The sequence below is a fragment of the Tachypleus tridentatus genome, chromosome 3 (genome assembly GCF_004210375.1).
Source record: "Tachypleus tridentatus isolate NWPU-2018 chromosome 3, ASM421037v1, whole genome shotgun sequence".
Lineage (NCBI taxonomy): Eukaryota > Metazoa > Arthropoda > Merostomata > Xiphosura > Limulidae > Tachypleus > Tachypleus tridentatus.
Window position 1 is genome coordinate 25928417 of NC_134827.1, and position 27226 is coordinate 25955642.

Sequence of the window (27226 nt, forward strand, 5' to 3'; positions counted from 1 at the left end):
CATCACGTTGTTTGTTGTTTGTTTGTAATTCAGCACAAAGCAACACAATGGGCTATCTGTGCTGTGCCACTGGCGGTTACGCTATATAGTCAAATGTTTTATTCTCACTTCATTTTTCTTTTCAGTCAAATTAACAATCTTTTTTTTTTTTCTTTCAGCACTGAAACCACACAGTCGACAAATGATCTATTTTTTGTCCATCATTGGGAATCGAATCCCTTATTTTAGTTTTGTAAGTCTGTAGTCTGTAACGGATTTACTATTAAGTATTTATTTGGTATCTATGTTTGTTTTAGTTTAATATATGTTTAGAAATGCATGTGTGTATTATGAAAGTATGACCTGTTCTCTAAATTTGTAGAATATTCTCGTGCACAGGAATCAACAATATATATATCTACGTAAACACCAATATTGTTAGCAACTGAACATTCTAGTACCTCGCATTAAAGTTTACAAATCGTAACACGCGTAGAGACAGTTTAATATTGTTGTTGGTTTACTACAGTTAGTATACTACATACCTCGGAAGCTGTAATTGTGATTAACACTTATTAATGGGAAAACTACAGATATTTGACCAGGAACGTTTATAGATTTTGAACACTGCAAATCTTTCAACTTCAGTGAATTAACTTCGGACATTAATGTTTCTACAAGGATATTAGGTATCTTCGTTGGTGAAAAGTCAGCTTGAAAACGGTGTGAGGTCAACCATTAAGCGAAGTGTAACAATATCAACACAGAGTTAATTCATTCATCTTGAACCGTCGATAAAATATTCAATTCCAGACTAGATAGAGAGCTGAGTATTGTTTGTAACTTTGCAAAACTCTTGTATATGAATTATTATTCGTAATAACAACTTGTAATAATCGTTATTGTAGACTGTATTATTATTTGTATATTAAAATATATTAGTGTTAAGAAAGAAAATTGTGTGAATCTATCTTGTTGGCAAATACCATAAATTTATTACATATCGACATATAATTAACTTCTAACTTCATGCCTCCCAGTGGCTCAGCGGTATGTCTGCGGACTTACAGCGCTAAAAAACCGGCTTTCGATACCCGTGGTGGGCAGAGCACAGATAGCCCATTGAGTAGCTTTGTGCTTAATTTAAAACAACAACAACAAGCTGACTTCATATTCAAATATCCGGTTGTTTGAAATCATAATATGTAACCTAAGTAAGATAATAAATCTGAGATAAATTGTAAAAGGTAAAAAAAAAAATCGTTGACCGACCAGTGAATTCTCTTCTTCTTTTTGTTAACTTGATATTAAACCTAACGCGCTAATATAATTTCATCTAGTCTTGATAATAAACGAAACAAACAGTCACATTGAGTTACCTTGAACAACAATTGTGGATCGTGCACGACAGTTTATACAGTACTGTTTTTTTTTTTTTTTGGAATTTCGCACAAAGCTACTCGAGGGCTATCTGTGCTAGCCGTCCCTAATTTAGCAGTGTAAGACTAGAGGGAAGGCAGCTAGTCATCACCACCCACCGCCAACTCTTGGGCTACTCTTTTACCAACGAATAGTGGGATTGACCGTAAGATTATAACGCCCCCACGGCTGGGAGGGCGAGCATGTTTAGCGCGACTTGGGCGCGAACCCGCGACCCTCGGATTACGAGTCGCGCGCATTACGCGCTTGGCCATGCCGGGCCTTATACAGTACTGACTGGTAGGATATCATAATAATTCATAAACAACATCCCTTGGTAATAAAGCCAAACATTAAAAATAAAACATTAAATGAAACACAAGATAGGACTTTTTTACGCTTCAGTGCTGTTGTTTTTAATCGTAAATAAAAATAAATAAAATGAACTGATAAAAGATTGTCGTACATTAAACACACAGCCTTTATTACCTTTAACAACATGTCCGATATTACATACGAGTGCAAGCTGTGCCTTAACTACTTACAACGTAATAAAAATGCGAATGCTTTTATTCGCATTTTGTTTTTCTTCAGATATTCGGAGTTGCGTTTTTTTACTACCCATTAACGTTGCAGAAGAACAATGACGTAGCTTCCAGTCTTCTTTAAATCATTAAGAACGACTATTATACCAGAACTTCTCTTGAACTTAAGTAAATTCATTTTACTATTTGAAAACCACTTTTGGTAAAATTTTTCCCCTTTTTTTAATGAAAGCATTGGAAACAAAAAGTTACAGGAAGAAAACATATCTGAGGAAAAATAACGAAGATATTGAGAAGTTAAAAGACAAACATGACGGAATAAAAGTGTATTTCTAATGCATCAGTGTATACCTATTGATGTTAAGGGATTTTAGACAATGAACAGTTTTCTGTAGCTGAAAAACAAGACAAGAAAGAATTGTTCTACTTCTATTTTTAGTTCTATGTTCAAATCCTCTGGGACATAGCGCAGATCAATAAGCAACCTACAATAAATACATAGATTTATCGAGACCAGGATTGTTACAAACAACGAAGGAAGCTAAGATGTTTTCAGACATATTGTGACTGCGAAGCTAAGACTTTCTTTACATAAAATCCTTACATGATGATTGTTCTCGTTTAATTATACATAGTAAAACAAAAGTGGACATTGTGGATACTTGTTCCTTACTCTTTTAACTAACAAAGTGTCCCTCTTCAGACAAAAAAAACCCATTAACATTAGAAATATAATAAAGTCGGTAAAACAGTAGGTAGAGCCTAAAATGGAAGATGTATTGTGATTGTTAGAGCTCTTACTGGCTTCATTTAAGATGGCTTTCATTTTCCAGAAATCAGTAAAAATGCGAAAGGTGTAGTTTCAGATGTTTTTTCCTGATCATATGTTCTTTTTTTAACCTCTTGCTAGTCACTTTATTTACCATTTAGTGACACACCTGGATAAATTTGTAAACGTTAATTTATTTTACCTTTTATTTGCAATTCAAGGAAACTAAAGCCTCCATTAAATGTTTTAGCTGTTACCATATTAGTCCTCGAAATTATCGTTTGTTGCTTTCCTAGCTCCTACAATATTACTGTTAAGTCACCTAGAATTACAAATTCATTAAATTGAGCATTATTTAAGCCTAGTCTGAAATAAAGAAACAATATCGAGTTCTATGTCTATAACCCACATTTAAAAACTGCAGCTTTTATTTGAAAAGAATCATTAATGTTTGCGAAAGACCTTTAACAACAATTAACTTCTGGAGAGAAATATAATTTTTAGATAACATAATGTCTGACAGTTGAGATGCAAAAAACAAAAAGTTATATAAAAACACTGCCAAGATTTATATGGTGTAACAAATTATATGATTTAGGTTGCATATACTTTTCCAAATCCTGATATTTTCACTTCTAAATTTATTTACAAGCTGATTTATCCATTTATCGATTTTTTTATTACAAATTGTAATTTTTCTTACTCAGTATATCTTACAGCTACTCCATAAGTTTTAACGTGTCGGTATTTAAAGTTTTGTCTGAATTTTGCTCATAGCTACGCGAAGTTTATTTACGCGACTCATCTCTAATTTAGCAGTGATAGACTGGAGGGAAGGCAACCAGTCAACATCAACTACAGATATAAATCGTGTAGCTTTGTGCGAAATTCAAAACAAACAAACAGTAGTTAACGTGCCGAACATTAAATCCAAGGGTTTTAAAACTAAATCCTAAAAATCCTTATCATTCAAATATTTGTCAAGCTTGCCCTTAAACTTCCTTAAACTAATTGTATCTACCACATCTAAAAGCCACACGTTCCATAGGCCAACCATTCTGTCCGAAAAATAATTAAAGCAGCCATAACTGAAGATGTTTCATACTCTGCTAAAATTTATACTTATGTATCCTAGTTTACCACTTTCACCACAAAATGCGAAAAATAATGATGCATCAAAATCATCAGTTACCTTTACAATCTTTAACACCTCATTGGCGGTGGGTGCTATTCACTAGGTGCTTTCTCTTTAGTTTATCAATTCAAAATTAGGCATGGCTAACAGAAATAGCCAATGTGTATTTGTGCCTGAATATGTGAGGAACACTCACATATTTATATTATCCATTTTTGCAGTATAGTTGGTACACACAGATTAAAGTTTCTTTTGAAGGAACTGAAGAATAAAAATTGTGTCTTTATACAGGTTGTCTCCAGAATAAGCGTTGTAAATTATTGAATGCACATATATATATTTGTTGTGAGGAAGCTTTTTGGTGATTTTATTAATGAGAATTAAACCTGCTGGATCAGAATCAAAATCTGTTAAGATTTTCTGGAAAAAAAATTATACATTCCTTAATATCAAACTCTTACGATTTTTTTAAAAACTCTAATGCAATAGTAGTTAACAATATGTAACAATGTAAAACGCTCATGACATTCAGGGTGTTTTAAATTTTATTAAATTCCCTAGACAGATGGCGCTGTGTAATTTGAAGGTTTGTTTTGTTTGCTTTTACAGTTACTCTATACCTTTTGATATGCTGTTATTTAAGGTTTAGCTTGAATTTCATGCAAAGTTACACGAGAGATATATTAGCTATCCGTTCCTAAGGTACCAGTGAGAGACAAGGCTGCTAGTCATCATTACCCATTGTTAACTCTTGGGCTGCTCTTTTACCAACGAATAGTGGGATTGATTGTTACATTATAAAGTCCACATGGGTGAAAGGATTAAGCACATTTCACATGACCATGAGGTAAGCGAGAGAAGTGTTTTCAGTCTTATACTTGGTTCAATGAGGTTCACTAGTTCTCTTACAGTAGATAACGTAGCTTTGAAATAATGGGAAAAATATCAAACATACCTATCGTAATTAAATATACTTTAACGCAATTTCAGTAGAGCTGCATTTTGAACAAGGTATTTTCTTTGCATTTTTTTACAAAAACGAAATAAAGGTCCTTAGAAATAAGGCGCCTGAGCTGCAATCTCTTCTAGGATACAAATATTTGTCAAAACATGTCAATACAAACCTCGTAGGATAATAATTTCGTTGGTCAGGAAAAAAACCCAAAACAACCAACCATTAATGTACAACACTAATCACACTGCTGTTAGCACATCGTCAACGTTCATTGTCACAAAATTCTCTATCTACTCCATAAGGTCTTCTTTATTATCCTTAAAGTATTCTTTCAATAGAGAAGCAAGACTATTTAGTCCTTAAGAGGACAAGCAATGTAATATCAGATGTACCAATGAACATTACAGCAATGTTAGGTTCAACTCCTTTCATTCACTCATACTCTCAAAAGCTTTCACTGGCTACCATAAAGTCTCTAGTCATGTTTCAAGATAAATTGTCCTTATTAGAACAGTCAGTGTAGTACTTGATGTACCTCTTTCATCGTCATTAATTACGTCAAACTTTGGTGTTTTTGCTGTAATTCGAAGAGTACTCCTTGAAGATTGAAGAGTCTAAGTTTCCCAGAATGAATTCGCTGTTGACAGAGACCATCTCTTCTGAAGTAGCCTAGTTAGTAACAATGAGAAGATTTCAAAATACAGTAGCAACTAAATGAACAATAAAAATGTGATATAAGTTTTTTTCCTCTACGATTTATTTTTAACTGCTCAAATACTGTTGTCTCTAATGTAATATTTATACCCAAAAGGCCGTATACATATTTCGCAAACATAAAATGTTCAATTATTTTTTATTGTTACCTAAGTAAGCATGGCCAAAAGAAAGCTTCACCTAAAATACAAGTTGGTTATTTATCATCCATTTTCGATACAAGCACAGAAATAAGAATATAAGGTTTGTTTGTTTGTTTTTTGAATTTCGCACAAAGCTACCCGAGGGCTATCTGTGCTAGTCGTCCCTAACTTAGTAGTGTAAGACTAGAGGGAAGGCAGCTGGTCATCACCACCCACCGCCAACTCTTGGACTATTCTTTTACCAACGAATAGTGGGATTGACCGTCACATTATAACGCCCCCACGGCTGAAAGGGCGACCATGTTTGGCGCGACGGGGATGCAAAACCGCGACCCTCAGATTACGAGTCGCACGCCTTAACACGCTTGGCCATGCCAGGCCCAAGAATATAAGGAAATGTCATATCAATAGCTAAGCCTACATTTTGTTTTTGTTTTTGCAGTAATTAAAATAATACAATTCTGCAAATGTAAAATATTGAGTTTGGACATGGAATGAAGAAGAAGTAACGGACAAGAGACAGTGATGACATAACCAGCAAAATCTGTTATAGATTTACACATTTGATTGAGGGTTAGAATCGGTGATGAAGAACTAAGGGTGTCACATATTTTCCACAAGGTATAAATAACGAAGTTTCTTTTGTTCGGACATTGCTTTAGTTCACGTATAAGTTTACATGGAAAGTTAGGGTTGATATGAGGATTTAGAGTTGGCAGGAGGCTCGGGTTGATATAAAAATATAGCTTACATATGGAATTAGGGTTAAAACAAAAAATATAGTTTACCAGGAAGGTGAGGGTTTATATGAGGATTTAGAGTTGGCAGGGGGCTGGGATCGATTTAAAGATATAGTTTACATGTGGAGTTAGGGTTAATACGAAAACTAGAGTTTACGTAAGAAGTCAGGGTTGATATGAAGCATTAGAGTTACGTATAGTAGTTAATGGTTGAGATAGAGAATTAGAGTTGACATGTACTTAATTAGATCTGATATACAGTTTGAGTTGATATTGGAAACTAAAATTACACTTATTCTAAAAAAGGTATACAGTCACGATCGCAAAACTGACAAAGGTACTATTAATTTAAAGCATTATGGAACATTTTTTGAAATGATTCCTTTGGCTTGAAATAAGAAATTATCTGTGCAGGACAAACATTAATGTAAGATGATATATATTGTCATTAGTGCTTAAATAACTTTATTTTCTCCATTAAAGACGCCTTTATTAAAAACAATTACACCGTAAGTACTTTCCAAGTTACACAGACACGAGCCAGAGTTGTTAGAAAAATAAAACTACGTTATTAAGAGTGAGGTAATCTGAAATCATTGGCGGGAAAGAAAGTCAGAGCATCTATGTACTCACTGCTTTAAGACTCACTATCTAGTGAAGTTGTAAAAATATTTTCACACATCCAATGATTTAAAACCTGCGTGAATAAAATAGTCTTAGTATTAAGCCTTATTTGCGGTCGTTAATGCATTGTCGCAAATGTTTGGAAGAGACTTAAAGAAATTTCTCCAAATTGTCAGAGGACGAACGTTTCCATTCAAATAAGGAAAATTAATATTGCTTAATTTTGACTAATTTCATGGAATACTGTACAACCTTATCACATTCTAGTGGAAATTGCGTATAGAATAACTGTAGGAACATTAACACTTACTTCTGGAAGCTCAATATGACTTGATGTACGACTGCTACATATGGAATATTCGGACTCTTCTCGTGTTGACTTCGCTTCTTGTCGTGTCGTATGATAGCAATATACCTTTCGGTAAGTGATGGTAATAACTGCCACTAGAAACATTTAAACGTCAGAAAACAACTACAAGTTAAACTTCTTATAAAACAAAACGCTAATCAACATTCTACAGATTTCATTTAGAAATAATGAAGTAACATCAATAGATGTTTATACAGAATAATAAATGGTCTCAACATAATATCACCTTTTGTAATATATGTTTGTACAATTTAGAAGTTAGGAAACTCACGATTGTGAAGAGAAATGAACCTGTTAACGTTTTACGAACATGTTCTAGTGTTTTCTCACTTTGTTTTGTTCAAAACCATTTGATTATTAGAAACATTAAATAAGGTTTGATTATTTAAACAAATAGGTAAGGTTTGAATGAAGTTATTTACATAACAAGGCATTTTAAAAAATGAATTAAACTTAACGAAGTTTCGTGACTCTGTAGTTCTAATAATAATAAACACTTCAAACACTTGCACGCTAAACTTATGCATGTATTATTTATTAGTATAAAGAAACATTAAATATCATACCAGCAAAAAGCGCTAACGCCAAAACTCCCAATACAATTCCAACAACAACTCCTTCATTTAAGATCGACTCCCTGTGATTAGAAAGCGTAACACAAGGTTCGCTCGTGGTCGGTTCAGTTACTGCATCATTATTGGTTGATTCAGTTACTGCTTCAGGATTGACTGGTTCAGTTATTACTTCAAGGTCGATTGGTTCTAAAGTAGAACTGAAAGAACTTGTGTGTACTCCTAAAATATTAGTTATTGCGTTTGAATGAGTTTTGGACGTTCCTGATAGAACCACTGATGGAGAAACTGTTGTTGGAAATTCGGATGTAGTCCTAATATCATCAAAGGTAGTTATTCTGTCTTCTCTGATTTCTTTGGCCTGGGTGTTTGTAAAACTAACTGCGGAAAAAACAGCATTTAGTTTCTGTTTGTCTGAAGAAATCTTAGAGTTAATTACAGCAAGGTCGGTACTGGTGGAATCACCCTTGAGCACAAATTCAAAGTTGGTGGTAGCAGGACTTAAAGCTGTTCGTAAGTCATTTGACGCTGCTTCTGATGAAGGATCATACAGAGTGTGTTCTAGAATATTTAGTGGTTTTTCTGTAGTTGTGATTGCAGGGTATTCTATCTGGGCTAGTATAGTGGTTATTTCATTGTCGCTAGTTGTGAGTATACTACTACTTGTGCCGACGAAACTTGATAATTGTGTGGTGTTGGAATTGTTTTTACCCTTAGGATGTATTGTACTATTGTTGTTGCCTACACCGGTTTCTTGCGTATCGACACGTAGAGACGTTTTTATATCATAAGTGCCATTACTCGAGTCAAAATATTCTTTACTAAACGCATATGTGATTTGCTCGACATCTTTTAAACTTGGTGCAGTGATAAATACAGTATCAGCAGTATGTCCTGGACTTTGTGTAGGACTCGCCTCCCTAACTGGATCATTAAAGCCTGGAGGCAATGAGGCCACATTAAAAATATATGCATTAGATGTTTCATCATTAGTACGTGATGTAACTTCTATTTGTTGTTCAGTTGACCAATGTTTGGTGACCATCTGATTGGATGCCACAGTATTTCTTGTGTGCTGCATAGGAATACTAGTATTTTTCATTGACGTTGACAAATTTCTGTTAATAACTGTTGTGTATTCCATCGGGACTTTAGGCAGATGGCCCTTTCCATCATGATTATTTGAGTGATTCAGAGGAAATCTGGTGTAGTTTTTCCAAGTTTGATAACCCTTAACAGTTCCTTCTGTGTGTTCTACAGTAACCATTTTGATTTTATCGCCTTCTGATTGGTCGTTGCCTACAGTTCTAGTGGAATATTTTGCAGGGATTATTGTGTATTGTTTCAAATGGTTGTCATTTCCACCATTAGTCTTGGTGTGTTCAAGATAATCTTTAAAATTGGTCGTGTACACTTTATCATATCCATCAGTGACTGTTATATGCTGTGTAGGATCTGCTGAATATTTTGTTGAAATATGATCACTTTCACTAACTTTAAATTGTGAATAAAGTTTTACATGTTCTGTTGTCATTTTCTCACTGTCACCAGCAACTGTGGTAAGTTTTGTAGTAATGTTGATATTGTGCGACAATAGCTGGTCTTCTTCTCCACCATGTGATGTTTGTTTCAGATGGACTTTAACAAATCGTGTCATGGTTTTGTTTTTTGTTTCATCATTTATTATTGGAGGAACTACTGTATATTGTGATGCTGCTTGATGAATATCATCACTGGTTGTTGTCTGATGTGGAGGTGCCATGGTATATTGCAGTGTTGATTGATGAATGTCATCACTGGTTGCTGTCTGATGTGGAGGTGTTATGGTATATTGCAGTGTTGGCTGATTAATGTCGTCACTGGTTGTTATGTGATATGGCGGCGCTATGGTGTACTCTGATGTCACATGATGAATATTACCACTTTTTGATGTTTGTTTTAATAGTACTTTGATATGATCTGATGTTCCTTGATGAATCCCACTACTTCTTGATGTGTAGTCTGGAGGAACTCTGGTATATTTAGATGTTGTATAATGAATACTTCCGGTGGTTGATGTGTGATCTGGAGGAACTCTGGCATATTTTAAGGTTGTTTGTTGAATATCATGGCTAAGAGGAACTTTGGAATATCTTTTTAATGTCTGTTTTTCTTCTTTTTCTACATCTGTCTTGTAAATTATAGGAAATGTGGTGGATTTTAACCATCTTTGACCATTTTCATCGCTCTTTTGTGTGTGTCCTTGGGAAGTTTCATCATGTATTTTCATATGGTTGTCATCAATATTTGATGCCTGTCTCGGAGGGCCTGTGTTATATTTTGTCAAAGTATACTGATTAATTTCACTATCATATATATATTCTGGAGTAGCTGTAGTATGTTTTCTTATCATATAATGATTTTCTTTATCAGTTGTTTCCAGAACATGGTTATTTGCATACTTGTTATGTGTATATTCTGGAGAAAGTCCAACATTTTGTGTTGAAATATGCCCATTTCTATTACTACTATTAGAATATACTGCAGGAAAGCTGTTGTATATTTTCGATTTTTGCTCTTTATCACTTAGAAAAGATGTGTCCTTAGACTCTGTTGTTGTTTCTGAAGGTACCTTATCATTACGAAATGAAGGATCATTTAAAGAAATGGAAGTTCTTGGGGTTATTGGTGATAAAGTGTAAAACATTTTCGAGTTAATGTGATCCAAAGAAGATTTATGATTGTTTTGCTGTTTTAGATTGCTTTCTTTGTTATCAAAATTTGGAGAGGAAGTGACAGAGAGATTCTTGTTCCTGTCCCAATGATAAAACCTTACGTTACTGTCAGAATGGGCGTTACTTCCTTTCCAAAAACTATCAACAACACCATCCTTGTTGCCTTTGCTAGCTTTATTAAAGGTGTGAGAGTCAGACGGCCAGTCAGAGTAATTATAGTTATCGTTCCAACTGACATCTGGTGGGGAAGTAGTAAAACTTCTTGGAGGAAGGTGTGGCAAATGATTTCTGACTTCACTTGGATACATTGCGGGTCTGGGTGTAATACGTACGCCAGGATTGTTTATGTGAGATAAGAAATGTGACGTGGTTGATTGACGAGGGTGTATGGGTGATACAGAGACTGGGAACTCTCTGGTTTTTGAGCCTTATGACTGGAAATTTCTCCAGGTTTGGTGACAGGAATCGTAATCCTATTTGGACCATTATTTCTCATTGGCCAAGCCTGAGTGAAATAACCCGAGGAAACGGCGTCTTCTAATTTAAATGGCAAATACTCAGTCCTCGAGACTTGGAACTTCTTCGAAAAACTCTTCTGAGGAGAACGATGAGAAGGTTTTGTAGAAATTGTTATTCTTTTCTTGTCAGTGGTTTGAAATTGTGAACTTTCATGCATGTATGACGAACTGGTTGGACTGAGGTTTACGTTCTTGGACACATGATCATTGGATCCTCTGCCTGAAGTCTTCCATGGAAACGGACGAGAGTCACACAGCGAAATGGCAGACCCAAGTAGGACAAGCAGAGCTGCAAGTGCAACATTATAACTACGTTTACTGGCTAATAATGACCCTTATAACATTGACACGAATGACAATAAATGATAATACGAAGAATTTCAATAAAACTGTTTGGTTGGGAAATAATAAACCTATTATGTATACGTATGTAAACTAGTTATCGTTTTCGAACATTTTACGTAGCTGCACAGGTGTTAAAACTCTTCAATAATTAGAACTGGATCTGAGTTCTTTCAATTAAAAAATGTTGCACTTAAAGAGACGTACATGGTATGGCTAAGTTTATTGGTCAAAAGGCGCGTATTGTATGGTAAACTTTAAGAAGATACGCGTGATATTACTAAGTTTGATCATAAGAAAGCAAGTTTGGTAAGATCAAGTTTACTAATAATAAGACACGTGTTATATATAAGGTTAGGTTTAGTGACAAGTAAAGTAACAATCTTTATTTGAAATCATTTCAACTCTGTTAAGATACAACTAAATATTTTATTGTAACATTGTCTTTTAAGCATATAAGATTAATCAGTTTTTTTCGAATTGATACTGTTTGATTAAATTTTAATCTTTCTTTCATGGCAAAAAATTGCTAAGTGCTGCTGAAATACCATAAGAGTAAATTTGGGACATATGTTTATAACACAGTTACATAGCGAACAATGATGTTTTCAGAGCCACAAATCTTCTCTGCTTTGTGTCGTTTTTTATGTTTGTTTGTTTCGAATTTCGCGCAAAGATACTCGAGGGCTATCTATGCTAGCCGTCCCTAATTTAGCAGTGTAAGGCTAGAGGGAAGGCAGCTAGTCATCACCACCTACCGCCAACTCTTGGGCTACTATTTTACCAACGAATAGTGGGACTGACCGCCACATTATAACGCCCTCACGGCTGAAAGGAGGAGCATGTTTGGTGCGACCGGAATTCAAACCCGTGACCCTTGGATTACAAGTCGAACGCCTTAACACGATTAGCCATGCCGGACCCGTTTTTTATGTCACACACTTTTTAAATTTCAGGCTTATGAAGAAAATTTAAAGAAATTCTGCGCATACAGAAATATGACATTCTAAAGTGTAAACTATTTTTGAAATTATTTTACTATTAGGAGTTGGGGAGAGATAGACTTGAGAGATCATGCACTTTGTTTGCAAAGAGCATATAATAATAAAAAAAGAGTTTGGGGTAAAAATAACAATAGGAAAGGTTTCTATTGTAAGTGTATTCTCTGACAAACAACAAACAAGCAGTGGTATGGTATATTACATCGCAATCAGAATATGTGTTTTATTTTTTTATTATAGCCAGAATGTTTTATGGTAGTAATGAATAGAGTCTTTGAAATATTAGTATACCATTGTTTTTTGTTTTTTTTTTAATATAGAGTAAAAGTTAGGGACTGTCATTTCATGTACGTTACAAAGTTATTTCCATCAAAACCCTGGTATACTGGGCCTGCTAATTATGAAACTTGACTATCAATCTGTGAGTCGCGGCTATGAATCTCCCGTAACATACTCGCTCTTTCAGTCGTGGGGCGTTATAATGTTGCGATTAATCCCATTATTCTTTTGTAAGAAAAGTGGCCCTTGTGTAGCTTTGCGCGAAATTCAAAATAAACAAACCAAAGCCAATGCTTGGGCCACTCTTTTATCAACGAATAGTGTGGTTGACCTCACGTTATAACGCCCCTACGGCTGAGAGGGCGACCATGTTTGGTGTAACGGGAATCCGAACCCCATTAGCTTTGGACTGTGTTGAGTAGCTAACTTCATTTTAGTCTTTCACTGCTAAATTAGCGACAGATGGCGAAGAAATTAAAACTAAACAAACAAATAGTTCCATGAAAACTGAAATGAAGTCCGGATTCTTTGCTCGATACCAACAATTTTGTACTTTTTGTTTCGAGTCAAAGTAACCTACATGTGACACATACATGTTAGAATTCTGGTTGTTATTTTGCAGAACTGTTTTTTTTTTTCACTTTAAATTAAAAACTTAGACACTTACATATAATTTGTGATTTCATAAATAATTGAACACTACAAACATTTTATATTTATGCAACGTGTTTCCAACTCACGAAACAAGATTACAAATTGTTATCTCACGAGAACACTTTCTGACCGAAAGAAAATTTCAAAAATTGTGATAAACATTTCACACTTAAACGTTCGCTGTGACACTCGTATTTCCTGTGCACAGTCGCAGAGAAACCTGTTCTTTTGTGAGAACGGAAGTTTATTTCGCAAAAGAAACTGAAAATAGTTATCAGACTAATATTTCCCTCAACCCAGTGACTCAGCGGTAAATGTGATGTTTATAACGCGAAAAATAGGGTTTCGAAACCGTGACAGGCACATCACAAACAGCCCATTGTGTAACTTATTGTTTAATAACGAGCAATGAGCTAAACACAGGAAAACTGACACGTTGCAATGAAAGATTTTATTGAAAGTGTAAATAATGTCAAATAAACAAAACTGTGTTTTAACGCTTATGGGTAATTGTTCAATTACATTTGGCAGTAAAGAGGTAGAAAACTAGAAATGCTTAAACTACTTAAAACCAATAAGGTCATACCTAGTGTTAACCACAGAAGATCAGATGTTTTAAACCATTTAGGTCATACCTAGTGTTAACCACAGAAGATCAGATGTTTTAAACCATTTAGGTCATACCTGGTGTTAACCACAGAAGATCAGATGTTTTAAACCATTTAGGTCATACCTAGTGTTAACCACAGAAGATCAGATGTTTTAAACCATTTAGGTCATACCTGGTGTTAACCACAGAAGATCAGATGTTTTACCTGGTGTTAGGATCTACCATTTGGTGTTAACCACAGAAGATCAGATGTTTTAAACCATTTAGGTCATACCTGGTGTTAACCACAGAAGATCAGATGTTTTAAACCATTTAGGTCATACCTAGTGTTAACCACACAGAAGATCAGATGTTTTAAACCATTTAGGTCATACCTAGTGTTAACCACAGAAGATCAGATGTTTTAAACCATTTAGGTCATACCTGGTGTTAACCACAGAAGATCAGATGTTTTAAACCATTTAGGTCATACCTAGTGTTAACCACAGAAGATCAGATGTTTTAAACCATTTAGGTCATACCTAGTGTTAACCACAGAAGATCAGATGTTTTAAACCATTTAGGTCATACCTGGTGTTAACCACAGAAGATCAGATGTTTTAAACCATTTAGGTCATACCTAGTGTTAACCACAGAAGATCAGATGTTTTAAACCATTTAGGTCATACCTAGTGTTAACCACAGAAGATCAGATGTTTTAAACCATTTAGGTCATACCTGGTGTTAACCACAGAAGATCAGATGTTTTAAACCATTTAGGTCATACCTAGTGTTAACCACAGAAGATCAGATGTTTTAAACCATTTAGGTCATACCTGGTGTTAACCTAGTGTTAACCAACAGAAGATCAGATGTTTTAAACCATTTAGGTCATACCTGGTGTTAACCACAGAAGATCAGATGTTTTAAACCATTTAGGTCATACCTAGTGTTAACCACAGAAGATCGGATGTTTTAAACCATTTAGGTCATACCTGGTGTTAACCACAGAAGATCAGATGTTTTAAACCATTTAGGTCATACCTAGTGTTAACCACAGAAGATCAGATGTTTTAAACCACTTAGGTCATACCTAGTGTTAACCACAGAAGATCAGATGTTTTAAACCATTTAGGTCATACCTGGTGTTAACCACAGAAGATCAGATGTTTTAAACCATTTAGGTCATACCTAGTGTTAACCACAGAAGATCAGATGTTTTAAACCATTTAGGTCATACCTTGTGTTAAGAATAGAAGATCAGATGTTTTTAACCATTTAGGCCATACCTAGTGTTAATCACAGAAGATCAGATGTTTTAAACCATTTAGGTCATACCTATTGTTAACCACAGAAGATCAGATGTTTTAAACCAGTTAGGCCATACCTATTGTTAACCACAAAAGGGCCCGGCATGGCCAAGCGTGTTAATGCGTGCGACTCGTAATCTGAGGGTCGCGAGTTCGCATCCCCATCGCGCCAAACATGTTCGCCCTTTCAGCCGTGGGGGTGTTATACTGTGACGGTCAATCCCACTATTCGTTGGTAAAAGAGTAGCGCAAGAGTTGGCGGTGGGTGGTGATGACTAGCTGCCTTCTCTCTAGTCTTACACTGCTCAATTAGGGACGACTAGCACAGATAGCCCTCGAGTAGCTTTGTGCGAAATTCCAAAACAAACAAACAAACAAACAAAGCACAAAAGATCAGATGTTTTAAACCATTTAGGTCATACCTAGTGTTAACCACAGAAGATCAGATGAGAACTCCAGTCTTCTCATGATGTGGTAATGACAAGCTAACGTCGCTTTTTCACAGTAGTTTTGGTAGCTCAGATGAATCTGGATTCATAGTGTCCGACGCTCCATCTATACATCAGTGATGCAACTGGTCGTGAAACCATTGCTCAACTAGAAATACGAAACAAATACTTGATTTTATTACACTCAGGAAGCTACGATGTTTGAAAAATGATACGAACATACAACCAATCAGAGGAAAGGATTTTTGTGGGTACACGTGACATTCTGTTTATACTTTTGATCAACTGAGAAAAAGATTTATCTTGCATAAAAACGGTTAGTCCATATTTCTGTAGCCAAAATAATAGAAGGCTTAGATTATTTAAGAAGAACAAATATTTCATAATTATTTATTATTATTATTTACGTTTATTATTAATAAGTCAGTAGGTCTCAGCGTGGAATTCAAAATGTCGTTAGCGAAAAAGCAAACGCAACAGCATTTCTAACTGAACATATTATAACTTATAAACACACTGTTTCAAAGTTTGACTTCAGTAGCGCTTGATTTAAAGCCTGTATTTGTTTATGGGGAACAACAACACAGTATCTGTTTGAATAAAAGTAGCGCAAAAGAAAATATTAAATTCTTACAAACAAGCAAAACATTTTAGGCAAAATTAGTGATGTATTAATACGTTAAGAATATGGAAATAAACCAGAAGCCAAGCAACACGGTCAAACCCTTATATTTGTTTGTTTTTGAATTTCACGCAAAGCTACACGAGGGCTATCTGCGCTAGCCGTCCCTAATTCAGCAGTGTAAGTTTGTTTGTTTATTTTTGAATTTCGCAAAAACAGCTATATGAAAGCTATCTAGGCTAGCCGTCCCTCATTTAGCAGCGTAAGACTAGAGGGAAGGCAGCTAGTCATCACTACCCACCACCAACACTTGGGCTACTCTTTTACCAAGGAATAGTGGGATTGACCATAGCATCATAACGCCTCCACGGCTGAAAGGACGAATATGTTTGATATGATGGGGATTTGAACCCGCGACCCTCCAATTACGAGTCGAGCGCTTTATCTACCTGGCCATCGAAATGTAAACGTAAATAGTTTGGAATATATTGATACTTTAGTAACAGAACTTTACCTTTATAAAGATTAATACCTAAAACTAATTGTATATTTATCTGTAGTGCTGTAAAGAAATAACTTTTCCTACTGTCAATTTCCTACAAAAATAAAATTCATCTAAACAATTCTCTTCTACAATACATATTCGCACTCCATCTAGTAGCAGCTACATTAAAGGATACCATACGAATATTTCGGCGGGAAAACTGAAGGCTTATAATCCTAAAGATCGGGTTTCGAAACCTATAGTGGGCACAGCACAGATAACTTATTGTGTAGCTTTGTGCTTAATAACAAACAAACAAAATACTGAGAACAAATATGTTTTATTTGAAATAATCCCCTTGTTGTCGAGGGATAGAGTTTGTTTGTTTTGAATTTCGCGCAAATCTACACGAGGGCTATCTACTCTAGCTGTCCCTAATTTAACAGTGTAAGACTAGAGGGAAAGCAGCTGGTCATCACCACCCACCGCCAACTCTTGGGCTACTCTTTTACTAACGTATAGTGGGACTGACTGTAACATTATAACATCCTCACCGCTGAAATAGTGAGGATGTTTGGTGTGATATGGATTCGAACCCGCGACCCTTAGATTACGAGTCGAGCGCCCCTAGCCATCTGGCCATGCCAGGCCGAGGAACAGAAGAAAACCATCAAGTCATCAGAATACTGAAAAAGGCAGTTATTTGTGGGAATATTAATGGATTTGCTTCCGGCATGGCTGAGTGTGTTAAGGCATTCAAATCGTAATCCGAGGGTCGCGGGTTCGAATCCGCGTCACACCGAAAATGCTCGTCCTTTCAGCCGAAGTGGCGTTAATATATTAAGTTTAATCCCACTAATCGTTGGTAAAGAGTAGTCCAAGCCTTTGGCAGTGGGTGGTGATGACTAGCTGCCTTCCCTCTAGTCTTATACTGCTAAATTAGGACGACTAGCGCAGATAGCCCTTGAGTGGCTTTGCGCGATATTAATAAACAAACAAACTTAATGGGTTTTTATAAAATTAGTGAGTTTATGGTCTTAAAGTTTTTAATTAGGTATTCTATGTCGTTTCTGATCGGTCACTGACCTATACTATTCGTCTTCCTTATTTTTACTTAGTCACTCTTTCTAAAGTTATTACAATAAACAGTGGTGCGTTCATTCAGAAAGTGGCACGTTACTTTCTGTCAAACAAACAGTTAAACTTTGCCAACACAATGTTTATATTTTTCTCTCTGTCTGACTGAAATTCGCATCAACATAATGTTTATAAGTTATCCGTAAAATCCGAGTTTACAAATTCTAACATGTTTTGAAGTTCGTGGTATTATCTTTTTTAGAAGTTTGAATGTGGACATTCAGAACTTCTACACATCACCAGCTTTGGAGAAATAACGAACTTGGAGCAACATTTACGTCATACAAAAGTGTATTTAATGTATTAAACTTGTAATATAATCCACAACAAAGAATGGGAGCAGTTGTAACTCTGTGTGTTTGTTTTCTGAATTAAGCACAACTCTGCATAAAAGGCTATCTGTGCTCTGCTCACTACGGGTATCGAAATTCTGGTTTCTGCGGACATACCGCTGTGCAACTGGGAGAGGTCTTGTAAACCTGATAAGTCATGTGTTAATAAATGTTTTCATAAAGAACACATCTTTGTATAGCAATTTATAAGCGTATTCGAGAGCGAAGGGTAAGTGACAACTAACTGTAAGTTAAGTTTGGTTTGTTTGGAATTTTACGAAAAGCTACACGATGGCTGGTTGCGCCAACTGTCCCGAGTTTGACAATGGAATAGAGCAGCTAGTCATCACCACCCATCGCGAACTCTTGGACCACTCTTTTACCAACAAATAATAGGATTCATCGTACCATTATAACGCCCTCACAATTCAAAGGGTGGACACGTTTGGTGGAACGTGGATTCGAATCCGTGATCCTCAGATTGCGAGGCAAGCGCCCTAATCCCCTGGACATGTCAGGACCGTAAGTTAAGTGTAACTAAAAAACAAAATACACATGTGCAATAATTGAGAGTAATTTAGACTACTTGATAGTGGACGGCCCGGCATGGCCAGGTGGGTTAAGGCGTTTGACTCGTAATCCGAGGGTCGCGGGTTCGAATCCCCGTCGCACCAAAAATGTTCGTCCTTTCAGCCGTGGAGGCGTTATAATGTGACGATCAATCCCACTATTCGTTGGTAAAAGAGTAGCCCAAGAGTTAGCGGTAGGTGGTGATGACTAGTTGCCTTCCCTCTATTCTTACACTGCTAAATTAGTGATAAATAAAACTTGATAGTGATTAAACTTGATAAAACTAATCCAGAGTAAGGAGCTAGTGTGGAATTTAAGAAAACGAGGATTCACTAAGTACTATTAAAATATAAGAGAAGTGTTTTAGGCTAAAAACCGGGTTTCGATACCCGTGGTGGGCAGAGCACAGCTGGCCCATTGTGTAGCTTTGTGCTTAATTCAAAACAACAACAACTAACTCAAGTCGAGGTTTACGTGAGCCAGTTGAAAGTGAAGAATTATTATTGAAAGTGAGAAACCAAAAACGAAGCAACTGAAATGGAGGAGCACACTAGAGAAATAGCAGTTAAGGGCATATTTTAAACAACAATGGCTTCTCTAATTTACATTGTGGGGGATAGGATGGACAAAGGTGAAGTAAAGGATTAGTATGAGGAAGTTGAAATGAAAAAGTATATATAGTGTGGATAATCTGAGATAATATGTTCAACAAAACTCAAAATGATTGAGTAGTAGGTGCTAATTTAAATTGATGACACTAATTTGGTCTAATTGAAAGTAGTTGTGTCAGTTTGAAACCAGTTGAAAATAGTGGTGTAAGTTTGAACTAACTGAACGTAGTGGTGTAAGTTTGAAACCAGTTGAAAATAGTGGTGTAAGTTTGAACTAACTGAACGTAGTGGTGTAAGTTTGGTCTAATTGAAAGTAGTTGTGTCAGTTTGAAACCAATTGAAAATAGTGGTGTAAGTTTGCACTAACTGAACGTAGTGGTGTATGTTTGGACTAATTGAAAGTAGTTGTGTCAGTTTGAAACCAGTTGAAAATAGTGGTGTAAGTTTGAACTAACTGAACGTAGTGGTGTAAGTTTGGACTAATTGAAAGTAGTTGTGTCAGTTTGAAACCAGTTGAAAATAGTGGTGTAAGTTTGAACTAACTGAACGTAGTGGTGTAAGTTTGGTCTAATTGAAAGTAGTTGTGTCAGTTTGAAACCAGTTGAAAATAGTGGTGTAAGTTTGCACTAACTGAACGTAGTGGTGTAAGTTTGGACTAATTGAAAGTAGTTGTGTCAGTTTGAAACCAATTGAAAATAGTGGTGTAAGTTTGCACTAACTGAACGTAGTTGTGTAAGTTTGGACTAATTGAAAGTAGTTGTGTCAGTTTGAAACCAGTTGAAAATAGTGGTGTAAGTTTGAACTAACTGAACGTAGTGGTGTAAGTTTGGACTAATTGAAAGTAGTTGTGTCAGTTTGAAACCAATTGAAAATAGTGGTGTAAGTTTGCACTAACTGAACGTAGTGGTGTAAGTTTGGTCTAATTGAAAGTAGTTGTGTCAGTTTGAAACCAGTTGAAAATAGTGGTGTAAGTTTGCACTAACTGAACGTAGTGGTGTAAGTTTGGACTAATTGAAAGTAGTTGTGTCAGTTTGAAACCAGTTGAAATTGAAAGGTAACGTGTACTATTTGCAGATGAAAATTTAGTTTTGATCTAGAAGCTCAAATGACTTTGTGCTAAAACAAATCACACCGAGAGTTATTTAACATTCAGTTTGGGTTTGATTTCATCTGAATTTTGTGCAAAGCTACTAGAGGACTATCAGTGCTAGTCCTTCTAATTTAGCACTGACAGCAAAAGGGGATGATAACTAGTCAACATTAACCATCGCCAACTTATTTGCCAACGAACAGTGGGGTTATTCAATACATTATAACGCCCCCACGGCTGGAAGGACGAGCATGTTCTGTGACGGAAAATACATTCAGTAATATTTTCTTATAATTTGCTTGCACTCTTATATCTTAGTATTGTAAATGGAACAAAATAGCCTTAAAATCAGAAATAAAAGTGTATAGGCCCAGCATAACTAGGTAGTTAAGGCACTCGACTCGTAATCTGAGGGTAGTGGGTTCAAATCCTCGTCATACCGAACATCTTCGCTCTTTCAGCCGTGGGGGCGTTATAATGTGTCGATCAATCACACTATTCGTTGGAATAGAGTAACCCAAGAGTTGGCGGTGGGTGGTGATGACTAGCTGCCTTCCCTCTAGTTTTAAACTGCTAAATTAGGAAAGGCTAGCGCAGATAACCCTCGTATAGTTTTGTGCGAAATAGAAAGAAAATAAAAGTGCATAATAATCAAGATATATAAATAAATAAATGAAGACGTAGTAACTGTAAGCTAGAAAATAATAGGCAAAACTTTTAGTCCAAATATTTTAGACAAGATAGCAGTAACTTAGTATAGTTCCACTGATATTGCTTCTTTTTAAAATAAAAAAACAAACTTTTATTACATTTAAAGTAGACAAATTACTGTGAAGTAGATATCTGTGTCATAGCCAACCTAACATTACCCTATTAAGATGAAAAGATCACCAGTGGCACAGTGATATGTCTGCGGACTTACACCACTAAAAACTGGGTTTCGATACCCGTGGTGGGCAGAGCACAGATAGCCCATTGTGCAGCTTTGTGATTAATTCTAAACAAACAACAAAATGGAAGTGATACAAGAAGAGGCACAAAGATGGAATAACAGCTAAAACAAATAAACAAAGAAAACATTTTCCCAAGCCAGTTAATCTAAAATGAAGAATTTTATGAATCTCTACAGAAACACATTTTTTATTTTTTAAATAACCAATCACGAAAACGTTTGACTGTAACTTAGGGCTAATTGAGCCAGATTCATTAAACAGAACTTTCACGCTCCGAATAGCAGTTTGTTCTTACTCCAAATACGTGTATCAGAATATTTAGATGAGGATAAAAAACACCTGATTTCACACGATACAACTATGAAGATATAACATTTTGAACAAAATTAAAAAAACAACAACATTAGGATCGTTCGTGCGTGCTGATAGTTAGTTCAATGACTTGTGTGGCTCTGCCATGCCAGATTTCCCACTGCGAAAGCACAAAAGTAACAATTGTTGTTTTGAAGTTAAGCACAAAGCTACACAATGGGCTATCTGTACTCTGCCTATCACAGGTATTGAAACCCTGGTTTCAGCGTTGTAAGTACGCAGACATGTCGCTGTGTCATGGAGGAGTGGTAAAAGTAACAGATGTGGTCACTGAATGCGTTTTTCAATTTAGAATGAGAAATATTATTTATTTTAAATACCTTCAACTTCATTAACATCCTTATATTGTTTGGTTGATGTGCTTAAAGGCCCGAACGTGTAGTGGACTATTTGTACTGCGCCTACCGCTGAGATCGAGCCCCAGATTCTAGGATTCCAGACATTTACACTTACCGCTGAGAATACATCCTCCACCGTTAGCTCAGCGATAATTCTTAGGATTTATACTGTCGAAAATACTCGTGATGTGAACAGTACATGTAGTTCTTTGTGTAGCTTTGCGCTCAACAAGTCAACCAAACAACTTACCGCTGAGTCACACGGGGACGTTAGCAACACCAAACGTTTTGTACATAAAAATTTATGTTTGGTTTGTTTTGAATTTCGCACAAAGCTACTCGAAGGCTATCTGCGCTAGCCGTTCCTAATTTAGCAGTGTAAGATTAGAGGGAAGGCAGCTAGTCATCACCATCCACGCCCCCTCCCCCGCTAGTACAGCGGTATGTCCACGGATTTACAACGCTAAAATCAGGGGTTCGCTTCCCCTCGGTGGGCTCAGCAGATAGCCCGATGTGGCTTTGCTATAAGAAAAATACATCACCACCCACCGCCAACTCTTGAGCTACTCTTTTACCAACGAATAGTGAGATTGACCGTCACCATATAACGCCCCCACGGTTGAAATGGAGAGCATGTTTGGTATGACGGGATTTGAACCCGCATACCTCAGCTTACGAAAGATTCATGTAACTACTTTTTAATGAGAGCTGTTAGAAATGTTCTGTTAAACAAAGGTGAACAGGTTCAAATCAGTAACAAAATGGTTATATTTTTGTCTGAGTATACAATGTTTTACCACACCAGTGTCCCCTTGTACTTATCTATAAGTGTCCGAGCACTCTGTGAATCTCTCATCTTTAACAGTAACCCTTAGCTCCCCTCAAATGTATACATGTTCGTATTCTTTGCTTATTTGTTATTAAGCTATGAGCCACATAATAAACACGTGAGCTCCGTCCACCGCATGGAATCAAACCCCTAATTTTAGCGTTCTAAGCCTTCAAGCTTAGTGTTAATCCATCAGGGGACTTTTTTTTCTATAACTCTCACAACTTTAACACGTGTGTATAAAAAAATTCGACTGTTATTAAGTGGTCAAAACAAACTCATATTTGTCAAACGTTTTTCATTTGTAATATCTTCACATTGAGAAGTTCTTGTAAAAAGAAAACTGTCACAAAAATAATTAAGTCGTAGAAAATCAGGAACAATAATGTGCCAATAGACGACCAACATGAAATAATCTTGAAGTACATATATTAACAAAACCCAACTATGTATCCTAGAGATGCCTGGTATGGGTATTAAAACGTTTATTAAAATAAAGTACAGAACAACGTTTCGATATTCATAGATCATCTTCAGGTTAACAAAGAGAGTTTGAACTGATTGTTTTAAAATTAAGTTCTAATACAGTGGCGCGGTGGAATGTCTTCGGACTCATACGGCTAAAAACCGGGTTTCGATATCTGTGGAGGGCACAGCTCAGGTAGTCCATTGTGTAGCTTTGTGCTGAGTTCGAAACAAACAACCAAACAATACCCCTACCAACTGTTTCTAGAAAGCATTTTTACTTAAGTGGGTTTCTCTTCATCAGAGAAAACTCAGTTTTGCAATGCACACAGAATAAAGATGGGGAAAAATTTAAACATTAAAATAAGTTAAAATGGTGTGCTTTCTGGTCTGTGTCGGAGTGTCGGTACCGTTAGTGAGAAAAGAACGGGTAGTCCACTGTATAGCTTGGAGTTTAATACTAACAAAGAGCTAAATAACCGAAATAGCCAAGAAGTGATTTTGAAGTCATTTGTTACATTCTGGAGAACCTAAAGTTTGTAATTCACATGTATTTTAAAGCCACCTGGCATGCTCTTTTCACAAAGAGCAGGAGTAAGTTAAAATAGGTGTCGTCTTCCACCGTTTCGTATATTGTTCAAGTTAAATAACACTCAAACAATCATGTCTTTTTTTGTCATGATATATAGAATTTAAAAGCATATCTAAATCAAAATTGCGCGTAGTTTCAGACTAACAAAAGAGTCAAAATTATATATTTCCAGTCATCTGACCAACGTTTTGACACAAACGTATGATAGGACACAAGCAATTTTATGTGTTATTTCAACCAGCACAAAGTGCTCAGATCTTGTTACATCATAAAATAAATTCGAAAATATCGTTCTTTTTACCACTTGTATCATATAAAAATAACTTAAAGCCACGCCTCTTCTTCTTACACCAATCACCATATGTAAACCTAAGCCAAAATCACGCCTCTCTTTCTTACATCAATCACTAAGCAATCCTAAGCTAAAGCTACAAGTTTTCTGCAGTATGGTTTTTTCCAGCCTTTCTGAAAACACTCAAGCTAACGGGTATTATTAATTGTAACACAATGTAAACAGATTATTTCAACTTAATAGTTTATGGATCACTCTGTCTTGTTATTTTCATCCATTGATTGGTGAGTGTTCCATTAAAGTGTTCCATCAATTTTTAACCTTTTTCGTTTCTTTGTTTTTTAAACATCACTTCTCACATTTCTTGTATTCCTTATCATTCATTCTAATTTGCCGCTTAATAGTGCTCTTGGTTTATATGAGACTATAACAAGAAACTTCTATGCTTTATTGTAGGTTTATTCCAAACACTAGAGGCCCGGCTTGGCCAGGTGGGTTAAGGCGTTCGACTCGTAATCTGATGGTCGCGGGGTCGAATCCCTTTCAGCCATGGGGGTGTTATAATGTGACGGTCAATCCCACTATTCGTTGGTAAAAGAGTGTCCCAAGAGTTGGCGGTGGGTGGTGATGACCTTCCCTCTAGTCTTACATTGCTAAATTAGAGACGGCTAGCGCAGATAGCCCGCGAGTAGCTTTGTGCGAAATTCAAAAACAAACCATCCAACCAAACACTATAGAGGGTTGAAGTACTTAATATCAAAATGCTTTTGGAACTCTATTACGTAGTTACAGTCCAAGTCGCCAGGTCTGGCGTGCGCTATCTGACAACCGTGCATCTTGTCAATGGGCACGCAGTAGAGTTTACATTGCTAAATCTTTCGCCGTAAGACTATTATATTGTAAATTAAAAAGAGTTGTATAACTAATTCCAATTCTTGTGGATCAGACCCGACAAAGATTTTTGCATATTTACTCAGAGAACGTCATTAAAACCAAAACGTCGTATAGTAACAACTAAAGTTACGTACTGCTACGATTGCCAGCTGATACAATTATCACTCAGCCTAGTTATGTTGTAAACAACAAATAATATTCTGGTCTTTCAGTTGAGTTTTCTTTTTAAGAATACGAGTTTAAACAGCGTTGAGACGAAGCTTTCAAAATCTGCATATTCTTAAATGAATGCAGATACCTGTAATAGGATGCTATCAGCACCTTTTAATCCTTAAATTAAAAACATTATTTACGATCAGTTGTGCATTTTAATGGCTAAAGTAGCAAATTTCAAACTGAGGGGGCGCAGGACATCTCACAGTGAGACATGACCGTATTTCTTATCTTAAGGAATTCTAAAATGTTTTTAAACAGTCAAAACAAAACAACAGAATGGAAGAGCACTTTACTGAAATATATTATACCACTAACCCTCACCCATAATTATCCTAGTAACTTGGCTGGCCACTCAGATGGATGGTGAGTTGAGAAAGTTCAGTAACTCCTGATCTAATCTCTAATGACGTTTGTTGTTATTGCGTGTGTCGCTGGTAACCATGACAGCCGTAGGAGGGGCACTTGTAGCTTACTGGTGAGTTTATTGAAAATATCAACATGACAGTTCTTGGTGTGCGTCACGTTGACGCAGGAACGCGCTCCGCAATTTAGAGTCGTGGCTGCGTTATAAGAGGAACAGTAAAATCCAATTATCCGGTCAAGCAAGATTTCCCGAAAAGTTGGCAGTGGGTGTTGTTAACGGTCCAGATTAGGAACAGTTCTATGTAGATTTCCGTTACAACGTTACATGCGCGAAAAGTGTGAAACAGGCAACCATGGGAAACTAACAAAAATCATATTTTTATTCTCAAGAAGTGTTAGATTACTGCTATCGTTAATAACTTGTCGAAAATAAATCTCATTTCTGTGTTAAAACTATGTAATTAAAGAAGTACACAATGTTTTACCATTGCGCTGAACTGTATAACTGAATGCACTAGTGCCACGAATGAAGGAAGATAAATGACATAAACTACAAGAATATTAAAAAAATAAATGAATTTCTAGTGAATTTCCTTGAATGCTTTAAATTTTTCTCACCTGAAATAACAAGCTTTAACTGATAAATATCCAGAACTTCCAATAGTCTTTAACCAAAAGTCCTCCAGTTGTTAAGTGTGTGGAGATGATCAAGCCACAATTACTCCAGAGACAGCTCCTAAATTCTGTCCAAGGTGGTCAATCTGTAAGAAGTCGAGCCATAGAGAAGAAACTTCTGAACTTAATGTTGACCTTAACTCGAAAAACTCTGGACTTTAACTGAAAAAACAAACAAAAAACAACAATAATCCATACATTTAATCTCGACTTTAGTTTGAAAAAAAGGCAAAAACATGTATTAAATCTGGACTTCAGCTACAGTTCGTGTATTACTTTAATGTACATTTGGAGGAAAGACCTTGCTTCTTATTATTAGCAGAGTGTGTTTAGTATGTTTACTGACACCACAGTGCTAAATTCCGTTATTCACAATTCCACGGGAGGGCGGTTGTTAGATAACACCCCTTTTAGTTTTTGGACCAATAGGAGAACAAAACACCGCGACCCACAATCAACTCGTATTTAATTGCATGCTTGAAAAAACAAACAAACATTGAAATACAGTCACATGAAACATTTTATTATTCTTCTCTATTTGGGGGGGGGGATATTTTGTGAGAGTACATT

General features: G+C 36.1%; 1 protein-coding gene across 1 annotated transcript in view; it reads right to left on the reverse strand.

Moving 5' to 3' along the window:
* Positions 1–1905: 1905 nt before the first annotated feature.
* The window catches only part of LOC143246571 (uncharacterized), a 52823-nt gene continuing 27502 nt past the window's right edge, over positions 1906–27226 (reverse strand). The window contains exons 3-7 of the mRNA XM_076493507.1: positions 26600–26818; positions 15795–15969; positions 7960–11486; positions 7334–7467; positions 1906–5471 (exon numbers count right to left, since the gene is read on the reverse strand). Of these exons, the coding sequence (XP_076349622.1) occupies positions 5361–5471; positions 7334–7467; positions 7960–10987 (3273 nt within the window). The 5' untranslated portion in view covers positions 10988–11486; positions 15795–15969; positions 26600–26818 and the 3' untranslated portion in view covers positions 1906–5360. The remainder of the gene's footprint in view (positions 5472–7333; positions 7468–7959; positions 11487–15794; positions 15970–26599; positions 26819–27226) is intronic.